The sequence below is a fragment of the Telopea speciosissima genome, chromosome 1 (assembly GCF_018873765.1).
Source record: "Telopea speciosissima isolate NSW1024214 ecotype Mountain lineage chromosome 1, Tspe_v1, whole genome shotgun sequence".
Taxonomy (NCBI): Eukaryota; Viridiplantae; Streptophyta; class Magnoliopsida; order Proteales; family Proteaceae; genus Telopea; species Telopea speciosissima.
In genome coordinates, this window is record NC_057916.1 from 85,396,294 (window position 1) to 85,418,495 (window position 22,202).

At 38.5% G+C, this 22,202-nt stretch overlaps 1 protein-coding gene across 2 annotated transcripts; it reads right to left on the reverse strand.

Annotated features, from left to right (window-relative positions):
* On the reverse strand, nt 1-21,351 carry LOC122670133 (ubiquitin carboxyl-terminal hydrolase 9-like). 2 transcript variants are annotated; one of them, XM_043867115.1, is made up of 14 exons: nt 21,029-21,351; nt 16,199-16,453; nt 15,941-16,085; nt 14,457-14,516; nt 14,273-14,368; nt 11,679-12,077; nt 11,429-11,569; nt 4,775-4,945; nt 2,791-3,048; nt 2,548-2,696; nt 1,777-1,997; nt 1,434-1,740; nt 1,052-1,328; nt 1-535 (listed from the first exon to the last, which is right to left on the reverse strand). In XM_043867115.1, exons 1-14 carry the CDS (start codon nt 21,178-21,180, stop codon nt 341-343), a joined length of 2,826 nt encoding a protein of 941 aa, XP_043723050.1. In that variant the 5' UTR covers nt 21,181-21,351; the 3' UTR covers nt 1-340. The 2 variants fall into 2 exon arrangements, with proteins under 2 accessions (XP_043723050.1, XP_043723040.1); XM_043867105.1 differs by having other exon boundaries at nt 1,434-1,997.
* Nucleotides 21,352-22,202: the final 851 nt, after the last annotated feature.

Below are 22,202 nucleotides of genomic sequence, written 5' to 3' on the forward strand. Positions count from 1 at the left end.
GGGCAGGCCGAACCTGTGCATCATTCAGGGAACAAATACTTTCCCTATAATTTATGTACTGCCAGACTAGCTCTTCAAAATTTCATTGCAAAAATGAATAGTAAACCAGCAAAATTTAATTTGCTTGCCTTTTAATCAGCAATTTGTCCTCTAAACTGAATGATACTCTATATCCTCCTGCACCAGTTTCACTTCCTACCCTACCTTATTAATCAAAAGCTGGACCCGCTTGGCTGTCCTTCAGCCCACAAAAATCATCCATTTCGACTAGTATTTGTTGTAGGGCCAACGCAATCTGTGCCTAACCCAGGAAAGCACCAAAGCTATCAAAGAACCATAGCTAAGTGCTATTATGCATACTCTTGGCATCAACTTCAGTTGCTTGGAGATGAAACTTAGATGACCCTTCTGCACCCAGCTTTGGTTCAAGTCTTCGATAAAACAATACATAAGCTGCTGATGTCCTGATCTCATCCTCAGTAACTGGAGAAACATGACTATCATCAAAGTGATACCATCTATCCTCGTCAATTAACTGCAAAATCCAGTAAACAAACCATTAGATACACTATTATGCTCCATATCCAGAAGGTCAAAAAATTCAGTGAGACTAGGCTAGCCTTAGACAGGTTAGACAACATTTACAGATCATCTCACAAAGGGCATCAATATTAGCAGGAAATCTGGCCCACTAAATTTCATAGGGATCTTAGATGTATTATACATAGGTCTAACCCCATGTTTTCCAAGGCCTTTAATTTTCCTCCAATCATCCTCCCGACAAGAAAAGGAAGATAAAGATACACGCAAGTTCATTTGCAAAGGAAATTAATGCCCGAGTTCCACCCACAAATCTGAGATTATATTTACTGACAAATGGTTCCGTAACCAAGTTGCAAACTAATAAATAAGTCTTTAAATCACTTAAAAATTATAAAAGATAGACAAAAGTTCATGGATATAGTAGGAAGAATGCAGCTTCTCATTGCAACTCTAGTTATAAAATGCAAGGGTCTAAGCTAAGAATAAAGCACAAGATTAAACGATCTACCTTTGCATATGCAGAGTAGTGGCCACCTCCTAGGCCACCATAATGGTTGCTGATGGCATAGAGCTCATATGCATGTGATTGAGGACCAGCGCCCTTACTCTTCACATACTTGCTTAAGTCAAGATTATGGATAGGAAAATTCACCAAGGTGTCAAGCTTGTTCTTCAGATATCGGCTATAGGAAAATCGTTTCAAGTGAACAACTAAAACCTCTGGCAACCGCCACAAGTCCAATTTCTTGGATGCTTGTCTATGTTCCTTACAGGTAGGACAATACCTGCATCAAGAGAATAATGCACAATAATATGAAACAAAACATTGCAACAGACATGTTAGGCAATATAACAACTATGAACTATGTGAGATTAGTAAGATTACTTACCACATGTCATCAGGCCCCAAGGGTTCCTCCTTCAGAAAGGCTTCCAAGCAGGAAAACAGAGAGATTGCTTCCTGCCGTGTCTTTTTTACAGTAAAGCCACTCTTGTAGACCTCAGGAAGATCCTCAAGGAAGCTTGTGTCATACATGTCATGTTCTCTGTCGGACCAATCCAACACAACCCTAATGGATTCAACAGTCCCAATAAGAGAATCATTTCCAAGGGGATTGTAGCTCAATCCCTTCTCATCAGTTAAAGAGAGCTGGTATGACAACCCTCCATTAGATGTCTTCTCTAGTTCCATGTTGTCTATGGCTTGGCTCCTAAGTGCAGATTGAGGGTCGCAGCTGTTAGATTGATCAACATCAATACCTGGAGCAGTACCATTATCTTTGTTGGCATGGGTGTGAGTTAACGAAAAATATGATTTTCTCTGCAATGGTGCAAGCACTTTATGTATGGTAATTTGAACATCAGTTCCAGTTTGTGGACCCTCTCCCAGAAAAGTAACCAGGGGTGTACCAAAAAGTCTCCAATCCCCGCTGTTAATCATGTCCGACGTGGCTCTGGAGAAAATGAGATCTTTTTCGTTATGATAATAAGGTAGTATAAAAAGGGAGATGATCATGAAAAAGGGGGTCCATGTGTGGTTGTGAGAGAGAGAGAGAGGAAGAAGAAGAATCAGTTTTTAAGTAACGCAAACACGGTTTAAAAACACTAAATCGGAATACAGATCGGTCTGGCCGATTCCAATCCAGATCGGAACCGAATCAGCCTGGATTGGCCTCCGAATCTGCATATTCCAGGCATATAGAGTATTTCCTTACAGGATTGACCCTAGCCGGATTGGGGAGAATCAGGATTTTACTCAGCCAATTCCGATCCAGATCGGCCAGAATCAGCCAATCCGATCTGATTCTTAAAACCCTGAATGCCTAGCATGCAAATCCTGTTGACGTCTCCAAGATTATGAAATAGAACAAGAATACCATCATAGCAGAAGTTTGTGCCAAACAAAAATCACACAGTGATACCAGTGAAATGGAAAAGAAAAAATTACTGCAAAACTAAATAAGGATTGTCTAGATATGGATTGCCTGGGAGGAGGACGCTTACTTTCCCTTACTTCGATGAACTATCTCTAATCTTGTTAATTCATTGTGGTTTTTAGGAAGTCGATAGGCTACAATATACTCATCATCCTTTATCATAGATAATGGATCACTAGGCTTCTCCAAGTATCGATATATTCGATGATCATACACCTGGAGAGTGGCAATCAACTACCTTAAGAGACTGCAGAAAATAATATATAAATGAAGATGTTATCAATCAATAATATTGGTAATGTAACAATACCTCTGCAAGTAAGATGCTTTCATCACTCTTTAAGCAGCATGCATTACTCAAGGCCTGAGTAAGATCTTTATAGCAACCATGTTTGAGCAGTGTCACGGTAAATGGCATGGGAAGAGCACTTCCATCACCATAAAAAACAGTAATTGTCATTGACCGTGTAACAGATGAAGGTAACAGCAATGATAAGTACATGAAGGGGTCAAAAGTCACTGAAACTTTGCTGCAAACTGGGCATACCAGTGTTGACTTATACTGACCCTGAGATTTTAACACAATCTTCATGCCATCAGGAAAAAAAAATATAGGCATTAAACTTGAACATCAAAATTTTATCAGGAACTCTTAAGTAACAAACAAGAGCTTCTATATACATATAAATCAAGTATAAGATTATTTAGAAGGACAGTAAATCATTTCAGCTTGGATGACTGTATAATGAGCCAATGAGGGTTATTTTGAAGTGTGACATTTATTGCATACCATGACAGTCCTAGGACATCAACATTGTTGAACAACAAATGGTTACATAATCAAATGTCAGCAGGTAATACAGACATAAATGTATGGAACAAAGCTTATGTCAACCAGATCCACTAAAAATAACTTCACACGAGGCCCACTAGAGCTCCATTAAGCCATAGGGGCTACATTGCTTAGAAGAGGGTCAAGAATAGGAAGGAATAACTAAAATGTTGGTAGATTAGTCGCTGACTTCATATTCAAGTTCGTTACTTTTGGGCGACAATGAGTATTTCTAAAACTAGGGTCTTAAATTCTGTTCAGTTTATAAATCTTGTTTGGATCAATTTTCAAGGGATTTTGGACAAGTTTCACACAGTAGAGTATGTCAAACTAAGTGGTCCCAATGTCATTTAGGTATTTGAGTTCTAGGGTTGATTAAGTTTTGAATAGGGTTATGCTTGGAAGACATAATATGAAGCATGTAATTGCACTAAAAGGTTATAAAAAACTAAAATCAGGCTGTCACTGCTGTTTCACCACCTGGAATAGTATGACACCTCTATCCTAGGGGAGAAACAGTGAATCATTGAATGAAATTAAGGTGCTATTTGTTGAAGTTCCCAACATTCCCACTTTTCAATGGTGGGATCTTAACTAACCTTGAACATTGGGACGTCGAGACTGCACCTGGGATATTCCAAAATTGACTAAATAGCATCTCCCTTAATCAACTTCTTTATCTTTCCTTACTATTTCACTTTTTCTTTTATATATGCATACCTTTTTGATGAGTTATTGAATTCATTGACAGAAAAATAAATAAATAAATAAATAAAAGAAGATAAAAGGTACAAGCTGCTAAAAGAGAACGGGGCAGAAACTAAAGAATCACAAATACAAAACAGGCTCATAACACATTCTTCGTAGCATAACCCCTGTTTGCCAAGCATCCTGCAAAGTCATTTGCTGATCTCAGCCTCCACTGTAATGAGTTCAGTCCATAGGCATTGGGCCCAATGATACGAAGAATATGCACAAACCTCCATGGCACCAACTCATCAACCATTCTAAATATGAGAAAAGAATTATGTGATAACAATTCCATCCCATAACAAAGTGAAGATAGTTCTGCTCTAAATGTGCCGCCCTCCTCTATGGGACCTAAAAAATCCAACCACATCCTCTGCAGCTGTCCTCCCTACCCCAACTCTAGAAGGACTGTATGACCCCGGCCATGCTACTGCTTGGTGGCTATCTACCTCCATCGTCAATGGGCATGAGCATTGATATCTTCTATTCCCAGAGTACACATCAAAATGTACAAGTGAAAGCTCATATACTTTTATCAACCACAACAATATTCCAGTAAGCCATAAGTCTAAGGTAGTACCCATCCCAGATAAGAATTAAAATTTGACAGTAAACAGAGGACGATATTAATCAAAATATAAAATTCCATCCAACTGTTAGCAGCATCAGACTTTCAGGATGCACCTATTTATATACGTATAAATGAGATCACCTGACAAATATCCACAATTATGGAATCATTTCGAGCCTTGTGATATTCCCAACACTCGTTTGCTACTTCCTCGTCAGGGTGACCATTTGCATCCTTTGTTTCAAGGTAAGGCTTGTGCTTGACACGATTCAAATCCTCATGTAGTCCATCCAGTAAGAAGGCAAGAAGTTCCTGAAGGAAGACAAATTATTCATTTAACGATAGTAAAGAAAGAAATTGAATTTAGAAGGGGGAAGGAGAGAGAGCGAGAGAAGAACTGCATGGATTGGAGGCAAGTCATTCAATCATTCATATCAAGGCATGCTTTTCATCCTTCTAAAAATGGCACAAATGTCATATCTTATCACTATGTCTATTCTTTTCAAAGACCTCACATGTAAAATAAACTTGAGGTACCAGCCTTTGGCCTCAGCATGGTGGAAAAAGTCACCAGATGCTGATGATGGAGACCTGGAATCGAGTTGATCCTGCCTCACAATTGGGGGAGGGGTTGCGTTGGTGGGGTATTGGGTTGGGATTTCTTTGTACTATAAAATGTAAAATAACAGTGAAAAGATCACAAAACATAGTATGGCAATGAGATAGCAAGGAGTAAAAATTTATCACTATCACCAGCAAGATTCCTTGAATTATTTTGTTGGGATTTCTTTGTTGTGTTTTGGGGGGGGGGAGGGGGGGACGAGGTGGATGGCTTAGCTATTTGAAGAATCTGCTCGAGTATGGTAAGGGACATGAAGAAAAAAAAAACCAATATTTCCTTCATATTTTATCAACAGTAATAGGCCTGGATTAGACCAACAGTAAGGACACAGTAACAGTAATTTACTCCCCAAAGATGGCACCAATCCAATGGTGGGATTACTGATTACAAGCAACTTGCTGTTACAGAATTAGTAACTTAATAATACCTCACAAATCCTAGGGTAGAATACCCTGGAACTAAAGTCAAATGTAGGTCTTTGGTACAATAGGAGAACCTTGAAGTACCACAGCTAACTGATGGTTGGATCACTACTTACAGGTCAGACCAGATTTAGCAAGTGATTGCTAAATATCAACACCAAAAGTACCAGTTGATGGTTGAAGTAAATGGAGCCACATTTCTGGCATGAACCAAAGGTCCAGTTCAAGAACCATGAGCCTAAGCATGGGCCTGGTTCTTCCTAGGCCTGCAGCTATAGTGCTTACCATAATGCTTGTCTACATCAACAAAAGTACATAAAATATCGACCGCCATACAGTCACATATTATGACAACAAAAGAAAATAAAGAAATACAAAATCATTTATATACTTTTTCTCAAAAAAATGGGAAAGTACCCTTCCCAATTATGAAAGTCTAAAATATCTTTTTACTAGTTTTAACACCTCACGATGACGGACGCACCAGACACACGCTATCTTAACCAAAACGACAAGGAATATAGCTTAATTTTTCTCCAAGTCCTCCCTCTCAATGATTTATATGTTCTTGGGGAAGTTTTCCTTCACCATGCGCTGAAGGAACTGTACAGCCATCAATGGCTGCACTTCTCTTCCCCTATTTACAAATGGTCGTTAATACCCCCAACCCTTGAGCGATGCCCTCTCAATGTCATCCGAAGGCCTCAGTCAAAGGGTCTACCTTGACTGTAGCTGAAGGAAAATTTGGTCCTACATCCTTTTACCATCTATCATAGGCTAAAGAATCTTGAAAGCGAATAAACTGATTGCAGGGTGGATTCAAACCATGAATGATGGGCCTAAAAATAGGGCTTCCAAGGGGGAAAGCCAATGTCACAGTTTAGAAGTAAGCAAAGAGGGAAAATGAGCAACAAATAATGTTGCAAGTATGAAGACAACAGCCTACATAGCAAATGACCAGCAAACCAACAATCATAGACCAGAACGAAGAACAAACCAATCTCTAACCACGAAATTATATTTCATTCAGAAGATCTAGTCATTTTCCCTGCAGAATTAACCCTATTTAAAAAAGCAACAAATTTAAGATACCCCAACGTATTGTAAGGGAACTATACACGTATGCATTTCGCACCGAATATATGGATACCATGCTTTTGTGTTTTGCCGCTTAGCCTAAAAGCTCGAATTGTTAAGCAAGGGCAACGTAAACGTATACATCAACACCCCTCCCCCCCCCCCCCCCCAAAGTGCATGCCTGTCATCGCATGGTCCTTGCACATGATAGCACTTACGTGGAAACACTTCACGTGGCACCGAGGGGGAAGAAGTGTTGGATACCCCATTGCACATCCCAGCAGTCGAACACTTCACCTCCCTGCTCTGGTATTATTTAGCATAAATGTTCAAATCGTTAAGGGCAACGTAATACACATCAACAGCTTTTACTGTTAATTTTTAAGCTAATAGATTTTCTTATGGTCAAGATAAGTTTTCTCATGAATTTAGAGAAATGGCAAAATTTCGGTAGGGTCAAGATAAGTTTTCTCAAAATCCCACCTTTCTTGGTTCGAACTTTCCCTCTCACCATAAGGGAAACTCGATCCTAGTACCAGCCTTAGGTGACCACCCTAAACCCTTGATTCCCTCTCCTTCCACTTTCTCAAAACCCAAAACCCTAAACCTAATCTATTGTTCATTCAAGTTTACATACCTAACCTCATCAAAACATCACCTCAGGAGTCAGGACCTTCACTGGAAGACTCCCCTACATCAACTTACTCTAACCCTAATTTCACAATTTCACATATTTTGACCTAGCCGATCTCCCTAATCCATAGCAGATCGTGGTTATCGGTTCTAGTTGGTCTCCTACCAATCTAGAATTACATTAGCTATACTACTACTCCAAGTGGGATTCGAGTCTTGTTATTTAGAAGGCTGTTCGATAATTGATTATTACTGATCTGTTCACCTATATATTCAATAGCATAGATCAGTTTACAGCTGGGTATAGTGAATCTGAATTCTGATCATCCATACAACCTACTGTTTGGTTGATTTGAACTATCCTACAATCCTAGTTCCATAAGAAATTGTCCATAACAGCAGATTTAACTGTTAGATCTTGCTGAGATTGTCAGCCGCTGTTCTAGTCCTATAAAGGAGCACTCGACCAGGCCTATATGTTGATCTTGTTTTATGTGTTTTCTCTTGAATCAGGAAGTTCTTACTCTCTAATCAATCCTGTTATTGGTACTGGTTTACAACTATATAAGAACCACATAACCGAGAGATAGGGAGGGGAGCCAGAGCTGTAGCCGGGAGAAGAAGTTGCCTTGCTTGTTGTGCTCCGTGAAATAGAGATTTCACTGGGTGACTCTGGTCTCCGCATGGCAGAATAACCTCTAGTGATGAAAGCCTTGAGGAAGTTAGAGTGGCAGTGGCTTGGCTTTTGACGAAAGCCCTTCCCATGGCAGCCTTTCTGAGACGGTCCTCCAAGCTTCTGGCTTCTCCAGCGAAGACGATGGGAGGGAAGAACTCGATGGTGCGGAGAACCAATTAAAGCTCTTGCTTGTCAGGGTACTCGGCAAGTTGCAGTGCACGCTTCAATTTCCAGCTATTGACGCTTCATTTACCAGGGGTGGTGGTGGTCTTCGGGATCACCGTCACAACAGTCTTGGAGGGCTTTTTGGAGACAACGGTGTCCTTGGCAGGTCTGCAGCATGGACGATGGGAGTTACAGGGATGGAGAGACAGAGAGAAAGGGAGGGAGGGAGGGACAAGGGTGGAGGGGAATCCAAAGAGGGGCGGGTGTTGCAGTCGGAGAGGGAGGGGAAGGGAGAGAAACAGGGCGGAAGAGGGAGAGAGCAAGGTTGCAGGGGTGGGGAGGGGGAGGGAGTTCCGTGATCGTATTTTTTTTAAAATATTTATTGGGGGCAATTCTCTGGCTGATCCAAAAAAGGTGGATTGGACAAGGAGTAATCGGCCATGTCACCCAATCTGTATCGGAATCGGCTGGGGCAGATACCGATCTGATTGCTATAAACATGGTGATGTTCAACTTTGACAGATCATCTATTAGAAATGCCCTTCTGGTGTGGATGGATTGAGTAGGTCGAGCATGGCCCACTCTAGATCAATTGGAGTAGTGAATTCCATTAGAGCAGATTTGTTATCACAGCGGATGGGATTGAGCTGGCACTGAGGGAGGGCGTCCAGAATGTGCGTGTGAAAGGTGATTCAGCCACCATGATCACTAGGGCAAGGAGCCAAGTAGACCATGGAGATTTGCCCATGTCTTGATATATATATATAAAGTCTGGCTTCTCAGATGAATTGTGTTGAGCATGATCACCACCATCAGATGTGGTTTGATCTTTTATTTGGGACTTTGATTAGTACTTTGTAAATTGCATGTATTGTAATAATGCAGGCTAGATACATAGGATAATTATTTTGAAAGTTGGTTAGATACAATGGGATATTATTCCTAAATTCTAGCCCTTTTTTAATTCCTTAATTAGAGTTATGATGCAATAGGAAACTCCCCATTTCTAGCTTGTGGATGGGAGGATTCCTTGTCCATTGGCTGGCAGATTTCTCTACAACCAATACGATTCAGTTTCGTAAAGTCTTTAAATAAGATTGCAAGAGTACACTCCAACCCACAAATTCAATTAATGAGATTAAAAATTAGTAAGATTTTAATGAGGTAGTCGCCTTTCCCTTCTCTCTCCTCTCTGCTCATCTTTCCTCCTCTCCCCCCCCCCAGGTTTCACCTTTCCTCTTCCCCCAAAGGTCTCTCTCTCTCTCATCCAACCAATAGCATATTTTCCCCCTTTCTTCGCTGCTGTCGCGGGCTTTGAAATAGGGATATTTTATTTCAGGTTTTCTCCATTTGATCTGCATCAACTGGGTATGGAAGATGATGCAGTTCCAAGCATCCGCAAGAAGAAGAAACAGCCCTAGGAGTAGGGCCGATTGTTGGAGCCTTAGTTTTATTTTGGAAGTTTTCATACTTAGTTTATTTTTCCATAGTCTAATTTTGTAAAATTAAACTGAACCGGTTCAGACCATGGGTCAATTTAAGTGATTTAATGCTATTGGTTGTTAGGGAATCTTTCTTTTAAGTGTTTTAATTCCACCCCTCCATGATTTTTAGAGGGACTGCTTTGTAGTTTGTAATTAGGTTTCAGTCTAGTAATTCAAATTCCTAGGCTGAAGAGGAATGAGGCCTTTGATCAGATTATAAATAAATAAAATCGTAGGAGGCTCCCCCACAATTCAGATTTCAGAAATGACTTTGTCTTATGCTTGCTGCCATTGTTGCTGCTGCCTTGCTCATTGTGAGTGTGCCTTGTGAGTAATATCAAGGTGAAGGGACTTGTGGATCTCCAGTTGACTCCTTGCGTTTTGTAGAACGGGAGGATCTGCTACACATCTCCTTGCATCTTGTAGATGGGGAGAACTTAAATTCTATCTTCAAAGCGGCTGCCATTGAAGATCTGCTATTCAAGTAAGTAGTTTACTGTTTCAGCAATCAACCTCCTTCTTCTAATCCTCTAACCTAACCTGTTGACCCCCAGTATCACCCCCTCCATTAATCCTAAATGATCCATTCAACCCTAGCTTATCTTCATTCTGCCCAGCCCAATCCCACCAGCCAAATTCAATCAAACTTTAACCACAATACCCCCTCATCAATCCTTCCACTCGATCCTAACCCTAGGTCCATTCCCCCAACAAAACCCTAACTCCCCTCAATTCCCATTACAGCCCTAAAACCTTAAAATTCCCATAGCTCTTTCCCACCATCAGATTCTGCCCACTTTTGGTTCAAACCTTCCCCTCACCATTAGGGAAGCTCAATCTTAACCCCTGCCCAAAACTCACTCTAAACCCTAAAACCCAGCTCCCTAAGCTTAATTTTCTGATTTTTAAACTCACTCAAATTTCACTAAACCTAGTTCATTAGATTCCTAATAACCTGCCTAGCTTTACCATATAAGATCCAACCTCATTACCCTAAACTTGACCTAAATCCTCAAACCTGTTCAATCGGCCAGCTGTTTGAAAGGTCCTGGTTATTTGGCTCCTAGTAGATCCTTTGTCTATCTAGGACTACATTAGAAGGAGTGGATAGGAGGGGTGGGTGTCACAGAACTCTCTTCCCCTTTGCTTGGGTAGGATGGGGTGCTCGTTATGTCACTTCTGCTCCTGATGAGTTGGGGGTTGCTATTTCTTTCTCCTCCACGGTATTTTATTCTCTGACGACTGTACTATCATGTACTTAGTAACATTTTCTTATCATTAATAGAAATCTCTTGTGTTTCTTCAACAAAAAAAAAAATTAAAACCAACTACTGGAATGATTGGAAACTGTGTAATGTATGGCCATACTATGGTTTTAAACTTATCAATGGTACTAAATCAGCCAGGAGCAATAAGGTGCTTATTAAAGGCTCCAGAGAGATATAAAGTTAACATAGAATAGGTGTCAGTCAAGCTACAGAGGATGGTTGAAAATACATAAGTTGGCACACGATATGGCCTCAGACAGGGTGCATTGTGAAATTGGATTCATGTAGCAGGCACCAAATAATTTGGGTAAGACTCCTACGTTGTTCCCCTCCCCCCCTCTTTTTTGATACAAAACTTCTTTGGGTTCAACTTTTTTTCTTTCAGCAGACCAAAACAAATTCGTCTGTAAATGACTAATTTAAAATTTGGTAATCATGTAAAACTTACTTGAGAATCATGTTGGTTGTACCCACTAAACTGGGGAGCAAAACGAGCTAGTTTTCCCTTAAATGCACGTGGAGTAATTGGTGTCCGTCCGGAGGACCATAATCTCCTCAGCAAGTCACCAAAAGCAACTGCAAGCTCACCCTATACAACAAAAATTAGAAGCTATTTAAGAATCTACGGGATAACCCCATAAGCAAAGCAAGACCACCACATTTTATTAAGCAAATGAAACCAGAAAAAGATCACATACATGCATTCCTAAAGGATTTTGCATGTTGATCTCCTCGATATAGTCCTGCAAGAAATAATCAACTAGTGGGGGTGTATGGACCAGACATTGAATAGCACTGTTCATAAAGCAAGTGTTTCCCAGATTCTGTAATCCTGCCAACCCTCCTCTGTCACCTTTTGTCACAGTGCTCAATGGGCCATATACATCATCAACATCCATCAGTACTGAACTTAAATTATTTCCTTGAAGCAAACTGGAACCAAATCCTGTTGAATTGCCATTGGACAGGGTTGGACCTCCTGCAATAGTTACAGGTGACCTTGAAGGTTCAATTGGTACCAGAGCTAATTCATTTCCTGTTGAGTCCATGCCGAATCCAGATGACAAAAACCCACTATGCTGTACCTCCAAGAGCATCTTCAGAACCAAAAAAACCAAAACGGCATTAACAGAGAAACACATAAATGGGAACTGCAACCAAATCTGTAATCACGGTTAGAGCTCAAGAAATGTGAAACATAAAAGCTTTTCAAGTGGTACATAAGAAATACCTTATACATGTAGAAAGTAAAGAACCCATTGTACCCAACCTATTGCGGGCTTATGGACTCAATAACAATCTAAAAGCATTGGCAGCCAAATCTAAATCTAAAGTAAAACTAATAATGACAGAAGAAACAGTAGAATACATATGCTCAACAATTACCAGTCAAAAGATAAATTTAGCACCCTTTGCTCAACTCTGAAGAAGTTGGTAAACTCAAAACATAGCTGTGGCTATCTTAGTAAGGTATACACCCACATAAATACAGGTGGTATTTAGTTTGAATTTGAAAATATGGATGGGTGGGTGTAAGAAAGGCTTGATTTTGAATGAAAGAACAGTAAGGATCTAAAATATGATTAGGGGTTTTTAAGGCAGTATAAAAATTTACCACCTACAGGAGCATCAGAGAAGTAACAGATATTACCCAAAAAATGATAGTAACAGACTAAGTAGCTACCGTATGGATTTAAAAACAAAAATAAATGCCAAAAATTTTGAACAATACACAAATTGCAATGTTAACTATGAAAAATTAAAAATCTATGTTCTATACATGTATGGGTGAGACAACATGGGAGACATGGCTCAAATATTTGTTAAGGTGTGGTAAAACCAATAAAAGGTCAAGCACAGATCTGGTATGCAGAGAAACCTGAGCCGCTATTCACTCACCTTCAGCCACAGCAACCCCCTGTGGATTACATTGTGAACTTAGCACATGAGGGTTCCATAGGGCATGATAGACCAATGGATGAAATTATATCTCATCAATATAGTAAACTACTGAATTGCTCTTCAATAGCTCTAATCTATCAAACTTTTTCTACTGTAAGATCAGTCCTTAACTAGACAAATAAGAACTAATCTCACAGTAGGATCATCACAGCATCTAAGTCAGCAATAGAACATAACAGTAACACCTAACAACAAGGTGTTTCAACACTTAGTGCTCTCAACAACCTATAAGAGTGCCTTGGAATTAAGTCAGACCACAAAGAAACAGCCAGTAACAATTTCTGATCTATCAGCTGAACAGGAAACAAGTCAATAACCAGAAAATAGCAGGTAACAGAATTAGAAAATCAGCAACTTGGATGGGGTTGATCTTCCTATTGAAGGTAGATCTTATTGGGCTGGATGAACCTTCAAAATCTCAGCCACAAGTTATGGCTAGATGCTGACATATCAACAGTTCTCAGAATTAGAAACTCAGGGCTATAGACAAACCAATCCAATGGACTAATCTCAGATTACCATTGAAGGAAGACCCTTCAAAAGGTTAAACACAGGCAAAATCTGGGCTAGATCAACAGTTAGAGCCCCACAAAATCTCTGCATAATTCTTCAATAACAGGGAGCCACGAGGATGAAATCTGATCTTCAAGTCTTGTTAATAATTGGAACTCGAAAGATTGGTCTTCCAGAAACTGAATAGCAATTCCAGCAACACAACAGGCCTTTGAATGTGTCCAGATGTGAGATATGTCACAAAACAGAAAACAGAAACAAGAAGAATCAAGGGGAAAAAGAAGGGAAAGAATATGACCGAGGCCTCTCACCCATGGCCTTGGTCTGTCTCTCACAGACCTTGGTATTTCACCATATTGAATCACACAGCAAAAGTAAAGCTTTCTTTTTTTTTAAAACTCAAATTGTGGCCTTTGTCCAGCCATTCTCTTTATTAAATAACAAAGCAACCATTACAATAGAAACTACTCCTATTCTAAGATCCCTCTTCTAGAAACATTACAAATTAGAAAGTAGCAATAAAAAGGAAACATGTTCTTAGCTATCTAATAAGATATAGCCTAAAATCTCTTCAAAACAGAAATAGAAACCAACTAAAATCTAACTTGGTAAATGACTAAGCAACCAAATTAGAAACTAAACAAAATAGCAGCTAAAGATATGATATTGGCAGCATCTAATCTTCCACTTCAGCCATCCATATGGCCCACACTACTGTTCTCATGAACAGTAAGTCCCATGAATTGCATCATGCTTCGATCTACATCAGTACCTAATCTAGCAAATCTGACAATTGCTATATCGTAAGTGCACTCACATGCTGGTCCATCTGCAAGTTCATCTCTTCCAGCGTATTATTGGAAATAGCCAATAATGAATGTTTCCGCTTATTGAAGTAATCCCAAATGTGAACCTGCAAATAAATAATTAAATGAAACCATTCATTCAGTGTGATAAGAACTTCAAACTAAAACTTCATGTCAAATAATTGTGAGACATGCCTTCTTCTGTTCTAGCTTGTGAAATGAGCACACCCGATCATACAGCTCACGTACAGAAGCCTGAAGATTAAAATTACCAAGTTAGGACTGAAGCGTTAAGATAAAATCAAGTTAGGAACCACGGCATCACAGTAACATCCTCTCAAAGGTTGTGTTTTAAAACAATAATAATGGCAGCACCAGCTTTATTTCATCAAGTCAGGAACCACGGCATTCACAGTAACATCCTCTCAAAGGTTGTGTTTTAAAACAATAATAATGGCAGCACCAGCTTTATTTCATCAAAAAGTTGCAGAAGTAACCCAGCATACTATTTCTGGCTCTATTTTGCAATAGCAGGAAAATAGCATCGGTATTGCTTGTCCTCAGGTTATTTAGAAATCTATATGTAATTCCTAGAGCCGATCAACACAATGCTGATAAAACTTATCTTCTCTTCCTCTAACATAACCATATTTATCATTTGTTTGCAAGATTTTAACACCAGTTTGTAATCCATCAGTAAGCACCATTAAAACCTCAATTTTTCCAATCCCCAACTCAACCCATCACAAAGAAAAACCTGACCAACAGCACAAAAAAAAATTTCCACTAAGCTACTGCATCACTTTGCCCCTCTCCCAAAAAAAAAAGTACATCCCTAGCTCAGCCCTAGACTCTGTTCACGAGAATGATATTAAAAGATTTAACTTCATGGCTTCCATTTGTATTCTCCACATACACCTCATCTGTGAAAATAACAAGTAAAACTAAGCAAAACAAACAGCAGCAAATGAAATGATAAGCAAACGTGAATAGGGATCACAACGAGCAAGTTAAATGGGTGAAAAAATATGCCTCATGCCCCACCTATCCTTATTAGGGCTGTTTGGTAGCCTAATCAGGTTTCAATTGATTGATCCATGGCATTCAGGTCACAATGGAAACATGGCCTTTAGTAGAAGTTTGAATATTTATTACCTAATCTCCTTTTGCCTTCTCCAGTTTTGTCACTCTTTTTTTATTCTCCATTTGTTCAAATGAAAGTTTCTTCACAAATTGTCTTAGAAGCAGAAGGAAATTGTCTAGGAATAAAAAGAACAGAAACAATTTTATTGAAATGTGAAAAGAAATTGGAAATTCCAGTTAACTTTTGTGACTTCTATTTTCCAAAGCTGTTGTATGTTGGTCAATCAAGAACTCATCACCCATGAAGGATGCCACTTCCACCATACGGTTTGTTTCTTCCTCAATCTCACAAAGGGAGAAATGGTAAAGAAAGACGAATAAATTTTGTATCTAAAGTTGATCTTCCAAAAATTTCCATGGAAACAAAAGGAACTTTATTGAGTTTCTTTCTGTAATTTCCTGCCCTGGGCCTACCTACCTCGCATGGATCATATTGATGTTTTGGTCAGACAGGTAGTGATCAAGCTAGCCAAAGCTCCCCAAGGCCATCCCTAGTAATGAATTGTGAAATGGATAAAAAATCAAAGAGGAATTACCTTTCTACTTATCCGGATAACTGACTGGCTGTTGTCTCTAGAATCAATCAAGTAAAGACAGAGAAGGTAAACCTCTACAGTAAAGTTCTTATGGAGGACACCTTGAGAAATCAACCTTCTAGGCAGTGCTGGTCCCCCTTTATACCTACAAACAGAAGACAACAGAGAGAGTGGAACTAAGTCCATAACTCATTTGAAAAGAGAACTCACAGATAAATGAATCCCACCAAGACAGAAGAAAAATACAGATTTGATTACCAATCATGAAGCTTCTTCCAGACTTCCTGAGCGATCAAAACATAATCGCGTCCTTCCTCCAGTGGTCTAACAAGTTCCAGGTCATTAACTTTACCATCACTGCCACTCTTAACTAGAAGAGTATTATCAATTTGTCCAGGTCTATCTGCTTTCTTTGAACGAAATCCATTTGAAAGTTGGGAACCACTGGGATGCTCATCCATTGGACAATCACCTGTATCTTGTCCACTGTATCTCTGCCAATCCATAAACCATCTGCACAAACAAGAATCCGAGCATCAGAGCATAGTTAATAAAAGTCGACAAAATTATTCCCAAGGTAGCAGTTAAAATTAAACAAAATTACCCAAGAATTTCCCTACGTTGTATTAAAATGACTACAGTATCTTCCATTTGTCAATGAGAAAATAATAAGGGGTGGGGGGGAGTAATATTCAATAGTTCCAAGAAACTCACTAATCATCAAATGTGAGGTTGTATCCTATTCATACAAATAATATATGAATATACATAATGCTTGTACTTAGAACAGAACTACATTGATTGACATGCATTACTTTACAACTTTCATTGGCCATTGCAACACAATCCCAGTTGATATGCTATCAGATACATATAACATGCATTTCCAGCTGATATCTAAAAGTATATTGTAACACTTCAATCAGTTCAAATGAATATTACTTTAACGATTTCTAAGTAACATGATTTAGGTCTACATGTAGCTGAGAATCTCCTGACGTGCTGGGCTGTGCCTCTTTCCCTTTAATATCTTTCATCTTTCTATTTATATCTCATCTTTCATTAGTCTTTCTCTTTTCTTCATTTCTCACCTCTATCCGCATCCCTCTTTTCCATACTTTCTTCCCTTTTTAGGTTCGAACTCTGTTTCCTCTACTTTGTTTTGTTTCAATTCATGTAGCCGAACCCATTAAGTTGGGATAAGGCTGAGTTTGTTGTTGTTATGATTTAGGTCTACACTAGAAACATACCAGTTGAATCCCCTGTCCAAACCAGGACAAATGCCGACCCAGTTTAAATTTGGGCCAGATTTTAGTAATAGAACCAAGTTTCTAGACTTTAAAATACAATACTTTATTAGTGGTTGAGTTGCTTGTTATTAGGAAAGTAATATAGTTGTCAATGAGCCCTATTTAGGAAAGTCTAAGATAGTTTATTTTATTAGAATTTGAGTTGATCTAGAAGATTTCTTTTGTTTTCCATAAATAAGTAAATACAGTGAATTGGATTTGATTTGATAATGAAAGTTTGAACTAACTCTCTCTCTCTTTCATCCCCTACAGTAAGGAAGGTTTCTCCCTATTTTCAACTCCATTCTCTCCTACTTTTTTATTTGTTTAATTTCAGATCCTAACTTTTAGGAAAAATTATTTCCTCTCCCCTCAGTCCACCCATCAACCAACTCTTTGTTCCCACTCAACTCCTCCCATTGATTGCTAGTTTCCCAATCCTAAATCTTAGCTTGCTTCTTCCCTATTTTATCTTCTCCATAACATCCATCAATCCCCTTTTTCCTCCGCTCCATTCCACCCCATCAAATTCAAATACTTGACTGCTCTATTTTTTTATTCTAATTCTAGAAGTTAGTTGTTAGTTGTAAAGATCTTGTAGTTTCGATCTTAAATTCTAACTGTGAGGTCTAGATTCAGATTGGCCATATCGACTGTTAGATCGAAGATCAGAAATGATCATATTAACTATCAGATCTGAATCTTCTCATCATATCTAACTTGGATCAAAACCACAAGTAATATTTTTAGTGTTCTCTATGTGAAACTAATGCATGGATTTAGTTTAAAATGTCAAAAATAGGCAGCACAACAAGAATCAGAGCAAAAAACCAACTTTTGGGCCTCGAAACCAAGGTTCGAGTTAGCCTGGAGAAAGTCCCAAGTTTCGGCCGAGATATGGTCGAAACCAAGACGAACTTGTTTTCTGGCTGATCGAAACCTAGTCGAAACCCGAGTTTTAGAACCTTGCCAATAAGTCCATGACACATTTTCTAGAGGGAAACCACTTGTAATCAAGGTTTTAGTATCCTACCTTATATGTCGACAATAACTGATGCATCACATGATTTGGTTGATACATGGCTAATACCTATCGATACGCTCGATACATCTCTTATAAACTATAGAATACGATCCGTGACTATAAAACACTTACTGAGAGATCTTGTAAGGCATTCTAATCTTCTTCTTTTTTTCCTGACAAAATCAGCTTGATTCCTTGCTTTTACGGGCAAAACAACTCTAGTAGTGTTGATTTCATCATTATTTAGGTATTAAATAGCCTGCAATCAAGGATTGAAACCAGATTTTCGCAAGAACATTTAACGATCAAAACTTTGAATTTTTTGCTCAAATATTAATTTTTAGTGTCGTTTTTTACAATGGATCACTATAGTGAAAAACAACCGGAATGATTGCATCGAACTAGGTTTTTTTTTTTTTGGGCAATAATGTGTACATCTAAACCCTAAATCTTCCCCAAATTGAAAATGACATCTTTTTCGGTATTAGTAACATGTAAGAAACCTCATCTTTTATACATAATCAATTGAATGCACTTATCTTGTCTACTTTGTTCTCCTTGTTATACATGATATATTTTATATATTACTTATTTATAGTACTTATGCTTCAAAACTGTATTTTGTATGTATCTCAAGTATTTCCATGTTTCTTAACCATTTTTATGTGTATCTTGCGTCTCTCCGATATGATATGATACGTCTCTTAAAATCACCTTTCCAATACAATACCCAATACCGATGCTTTAAACCTTGCTTGCAATAACGTGTCTTAAACAGGTAAAACATCTCAAGAACATGTCATTCTTTATACAATAACTATCAGAATGTACGTCTTCCTTTAAGGTACAATAAATTCTAACTCTTTTTGTTTCTCGTGGCCAAACTTCCATCGGGAATGATAATTATCACTAAGAAGAAACTCTGCATCACCGATGATGGTTCTATATGCTAATAAATAGGTAACATGAAACCTGATTTTTCCCATCCGGATTCCAAGATTTATAGTGGTTCATGCATCCACAATTGTTCATGTTTCTACACTTTATCCTTTCAACCTCTCTTCTTTTTTCCATTGGTAAAGTGGTGTTGGACAGCATTGGCATTGCTTCTCATTCCCCTTCCCACCACCTTCTCAAAAAATAGGCACCTCGAACACATACACTTCAACTGATGTTCTGATAGACCACTTATTTGAAGCACTTAATGGCAATTTCAGATCAGCTGAAAAGACATCAAAGGCATTATGGGCAGAACACAATGTAAATGGCAATATCCGGGGGAAAAATATTCTATTAAAAACTTGGACTTTTCTTTCGTTACTTCAATGCCAACATAGAGTTGTTCTTCGTATTTATCAAATTGAACAAATGCGATTAATTTTTATACGCGGATTAGTCTGACAGTCTCACAGCCAAACCAAGTAAGCAAGATTGTATCATTTAATTCTCTGCACCAACTACCACAGTAAATTAAGGTTGCATTTAGTAAGCATTCTAGGCCAATAATGCATTCCAAAGAAGTCCCAAATACAACCTTGGTCTTCCACTCATGTTCTTTAACATCTGGACCCACTATTTATTTAATGTATATTTTTCATATTATCTTCTCAAACTCAATGTTTTGTGGGTCCTGGGCACCCCACCACAGTAAATGTTGTGAAATTAAGGTTGCATTTAGTAAGCATTCTAGGCCGACAATGCATTCCAAAGAAGTCCCAAATACAACCTTGGTCTTCCACTCATGTTCTTTAACATTTGGACCCACTATTTATTTAATTTATATTTTTCATATTATCTTCTCAAACTCAATGTTTTGTGGGTCCTGGGCACCCTACCCTCTAGGATCTCCACTCTAAATCGTGTTTAAAGAGAATGAACTATACAGCTATACTTTGAAAGCGTTTGGAATGGAATGGTGGACATTTTGAAATTAAGATTGTGTTTGGTATGATTTCTTGGAATGCATTATCAACCTATAAATAATACATTCCAAGAATGCATACTAAACGCAGCATAAGTCTTCAGAAACACACATATTCACCCACTTCACCCACAACCAATGAAAATGGAGTGAAACAGTCCAACCGTTCTCAATATCTGCTTGCTTCTAGAGCACACAGTAGGAAAACAAAAAAAAATTCCTCCGTGCAGGACTGCAGGGAAAGTTGTTTCAGTGGAAAGTCATCAAAAATATTCAATAATGAACATATATGCAGATGAATTTCTGCGACCAGTTACATTTTTTGAGGAAAGGCAAAAGTATACTGTGCCCGAGATAACGAGAAAATAAAGGATTTTGAGACACAAGTTTGCTCTAACAGACAGGATTAATATCTGCTTGAAACCAACATGTTGCTGCTACACATCTTGATAAGAAACTAAGCTCATTAGAGGCACAAAAAGATAACAGCTTTTTCTCTGAGGTGCACCATAGGGTTACGGACAGAGCCATTACTACGTGTTATCAATCGAAGAAGAAGAAGAAGAAAGGTAAAGCAAAGAAGGAGGACACCATAACTTAATAAGAATCAAATACAAAAACGCCAGAGAGAGAGAGCGAGCAAATATAACCACTCGACGCTCAATAGTATTATATTCAACGAATATGTGGATCAAAAGAAGCAGCATACGCTCAATAGTAGTATATTCAACGAATATGTGGATCAAAAGAAGCAGCATCAACAAATAACAAACTAAAATAAAATAATGACGAGGAGAAATAATCAATAATCACGAAAGAATCAGCCGACTACATAATCCATCTCGCGATCTTACCTGTTGGAGATAACGTAATACAAATTTCCTTCCTTCAACTTAGATTCTGCCTCTTTCGTTAGCTCCTCTATAATCCTTTTTTCTTCCTCCGGCGTGCACGGCAAGCAACTCGCCTCATTGTCCATCAAGTAACCAGAACCAGGAATCGTCATGCGGGATCAAAACCCGGATTCTATACCTCCTCAACTGAACAAACTCCAGCAAAATAAATAAACGAAGATCTAAAATTCAGTCTTCGTACTCCAACCACCGATCCCCAATAATCGATTTCTGTAACCTCAACAGAATCTAAAAAAAATACTGGTAAAAAACTAAGAATAAGGAAAAAAGACACAATTTTGCTCCAAATATTCTTTCCCGCATACTTGGATAACCGGACGATGTTCACTTTAATGTCAGATAATTCGTCAAATAGATAAAGTTGAGCGCAGGCACATTCAGAAGGCAATCGAAACTAGCTCCAGCAATGACCAAAATACGAACCCTAGATTGTCGCTCGTTTTTTTATCTCCGGCAAAAATCGATAATTCGAGAAAGACGAGAAAAATGAGCACAGGAAATGAAATAATAAAGAGAGAATTCGTTTCTTTCACCGTCTTTTCAACGACCTCTCTCGCGAGGCACGCACTCCTAACCTCTTATATAACTTAAAAAGTAGGACAAAGACTTATAGCCATATACGGTATTTTATTAATTTTGTTATATCTGTTACGGTAAAAGGAAAAAGCATATAGAACGGAATTTTAAGATCCGATGAATCTGTCAGTTCGATACCAATCTGACAATTGAAAATCCATAAAAATTTTAAACAAAAAATAAATTAATGGGAATCGTCCGGATCCAATGCTTTTTCTTTTGCCACGTGGACATTAGATCGTCTGACCTGGACCACAGGCAAGATGTCACTGAGCTACCTGTGATCCTGATACTTCTTGCTAATTCCATTTATGGAGTAATTAATCTCTACCTCCATTGAATATTTCAATTACAAACAATTGTGGTTTGCTAGTTGGAGTGCACGCCCCTTGAAATATCGAAGGATCAACTCTCTCCTGATTTTACATATTAGTATTTTACCTATATCGACAACATACTGTATTGCTCAACTCCACACAGTTCTTTCATCTTATGCAAAAGAACCATAGAGGGTTAGGGCAATTTGAGGCCAAACCCA

Excerpts from the sequence above, each read along its gene's own strand:
- LOC122670133 (XM_043867105.1), bottom strand. The coding sequence starts at position 21,180 with ATGACGATTCCTGGTTCTGGTTACTTGATGGACAATGAGGCGAGTTGC. Across the intron at positions 3,049-4,774 it reads TAATTGTGGATATTTGTCAG|GGTCAGTATAAGTCAACACT; the intron begins GTGATCTCATTT and ends TTAAAATCTCAG. Across the intron at positions 1,329-1,433 it reads TTGGGGCCTGATGACATGTG|GTATTGTCCTACCTGTAAGG; the intron begins GTAAGTAATCTT and ends CTCTTGATGCAG.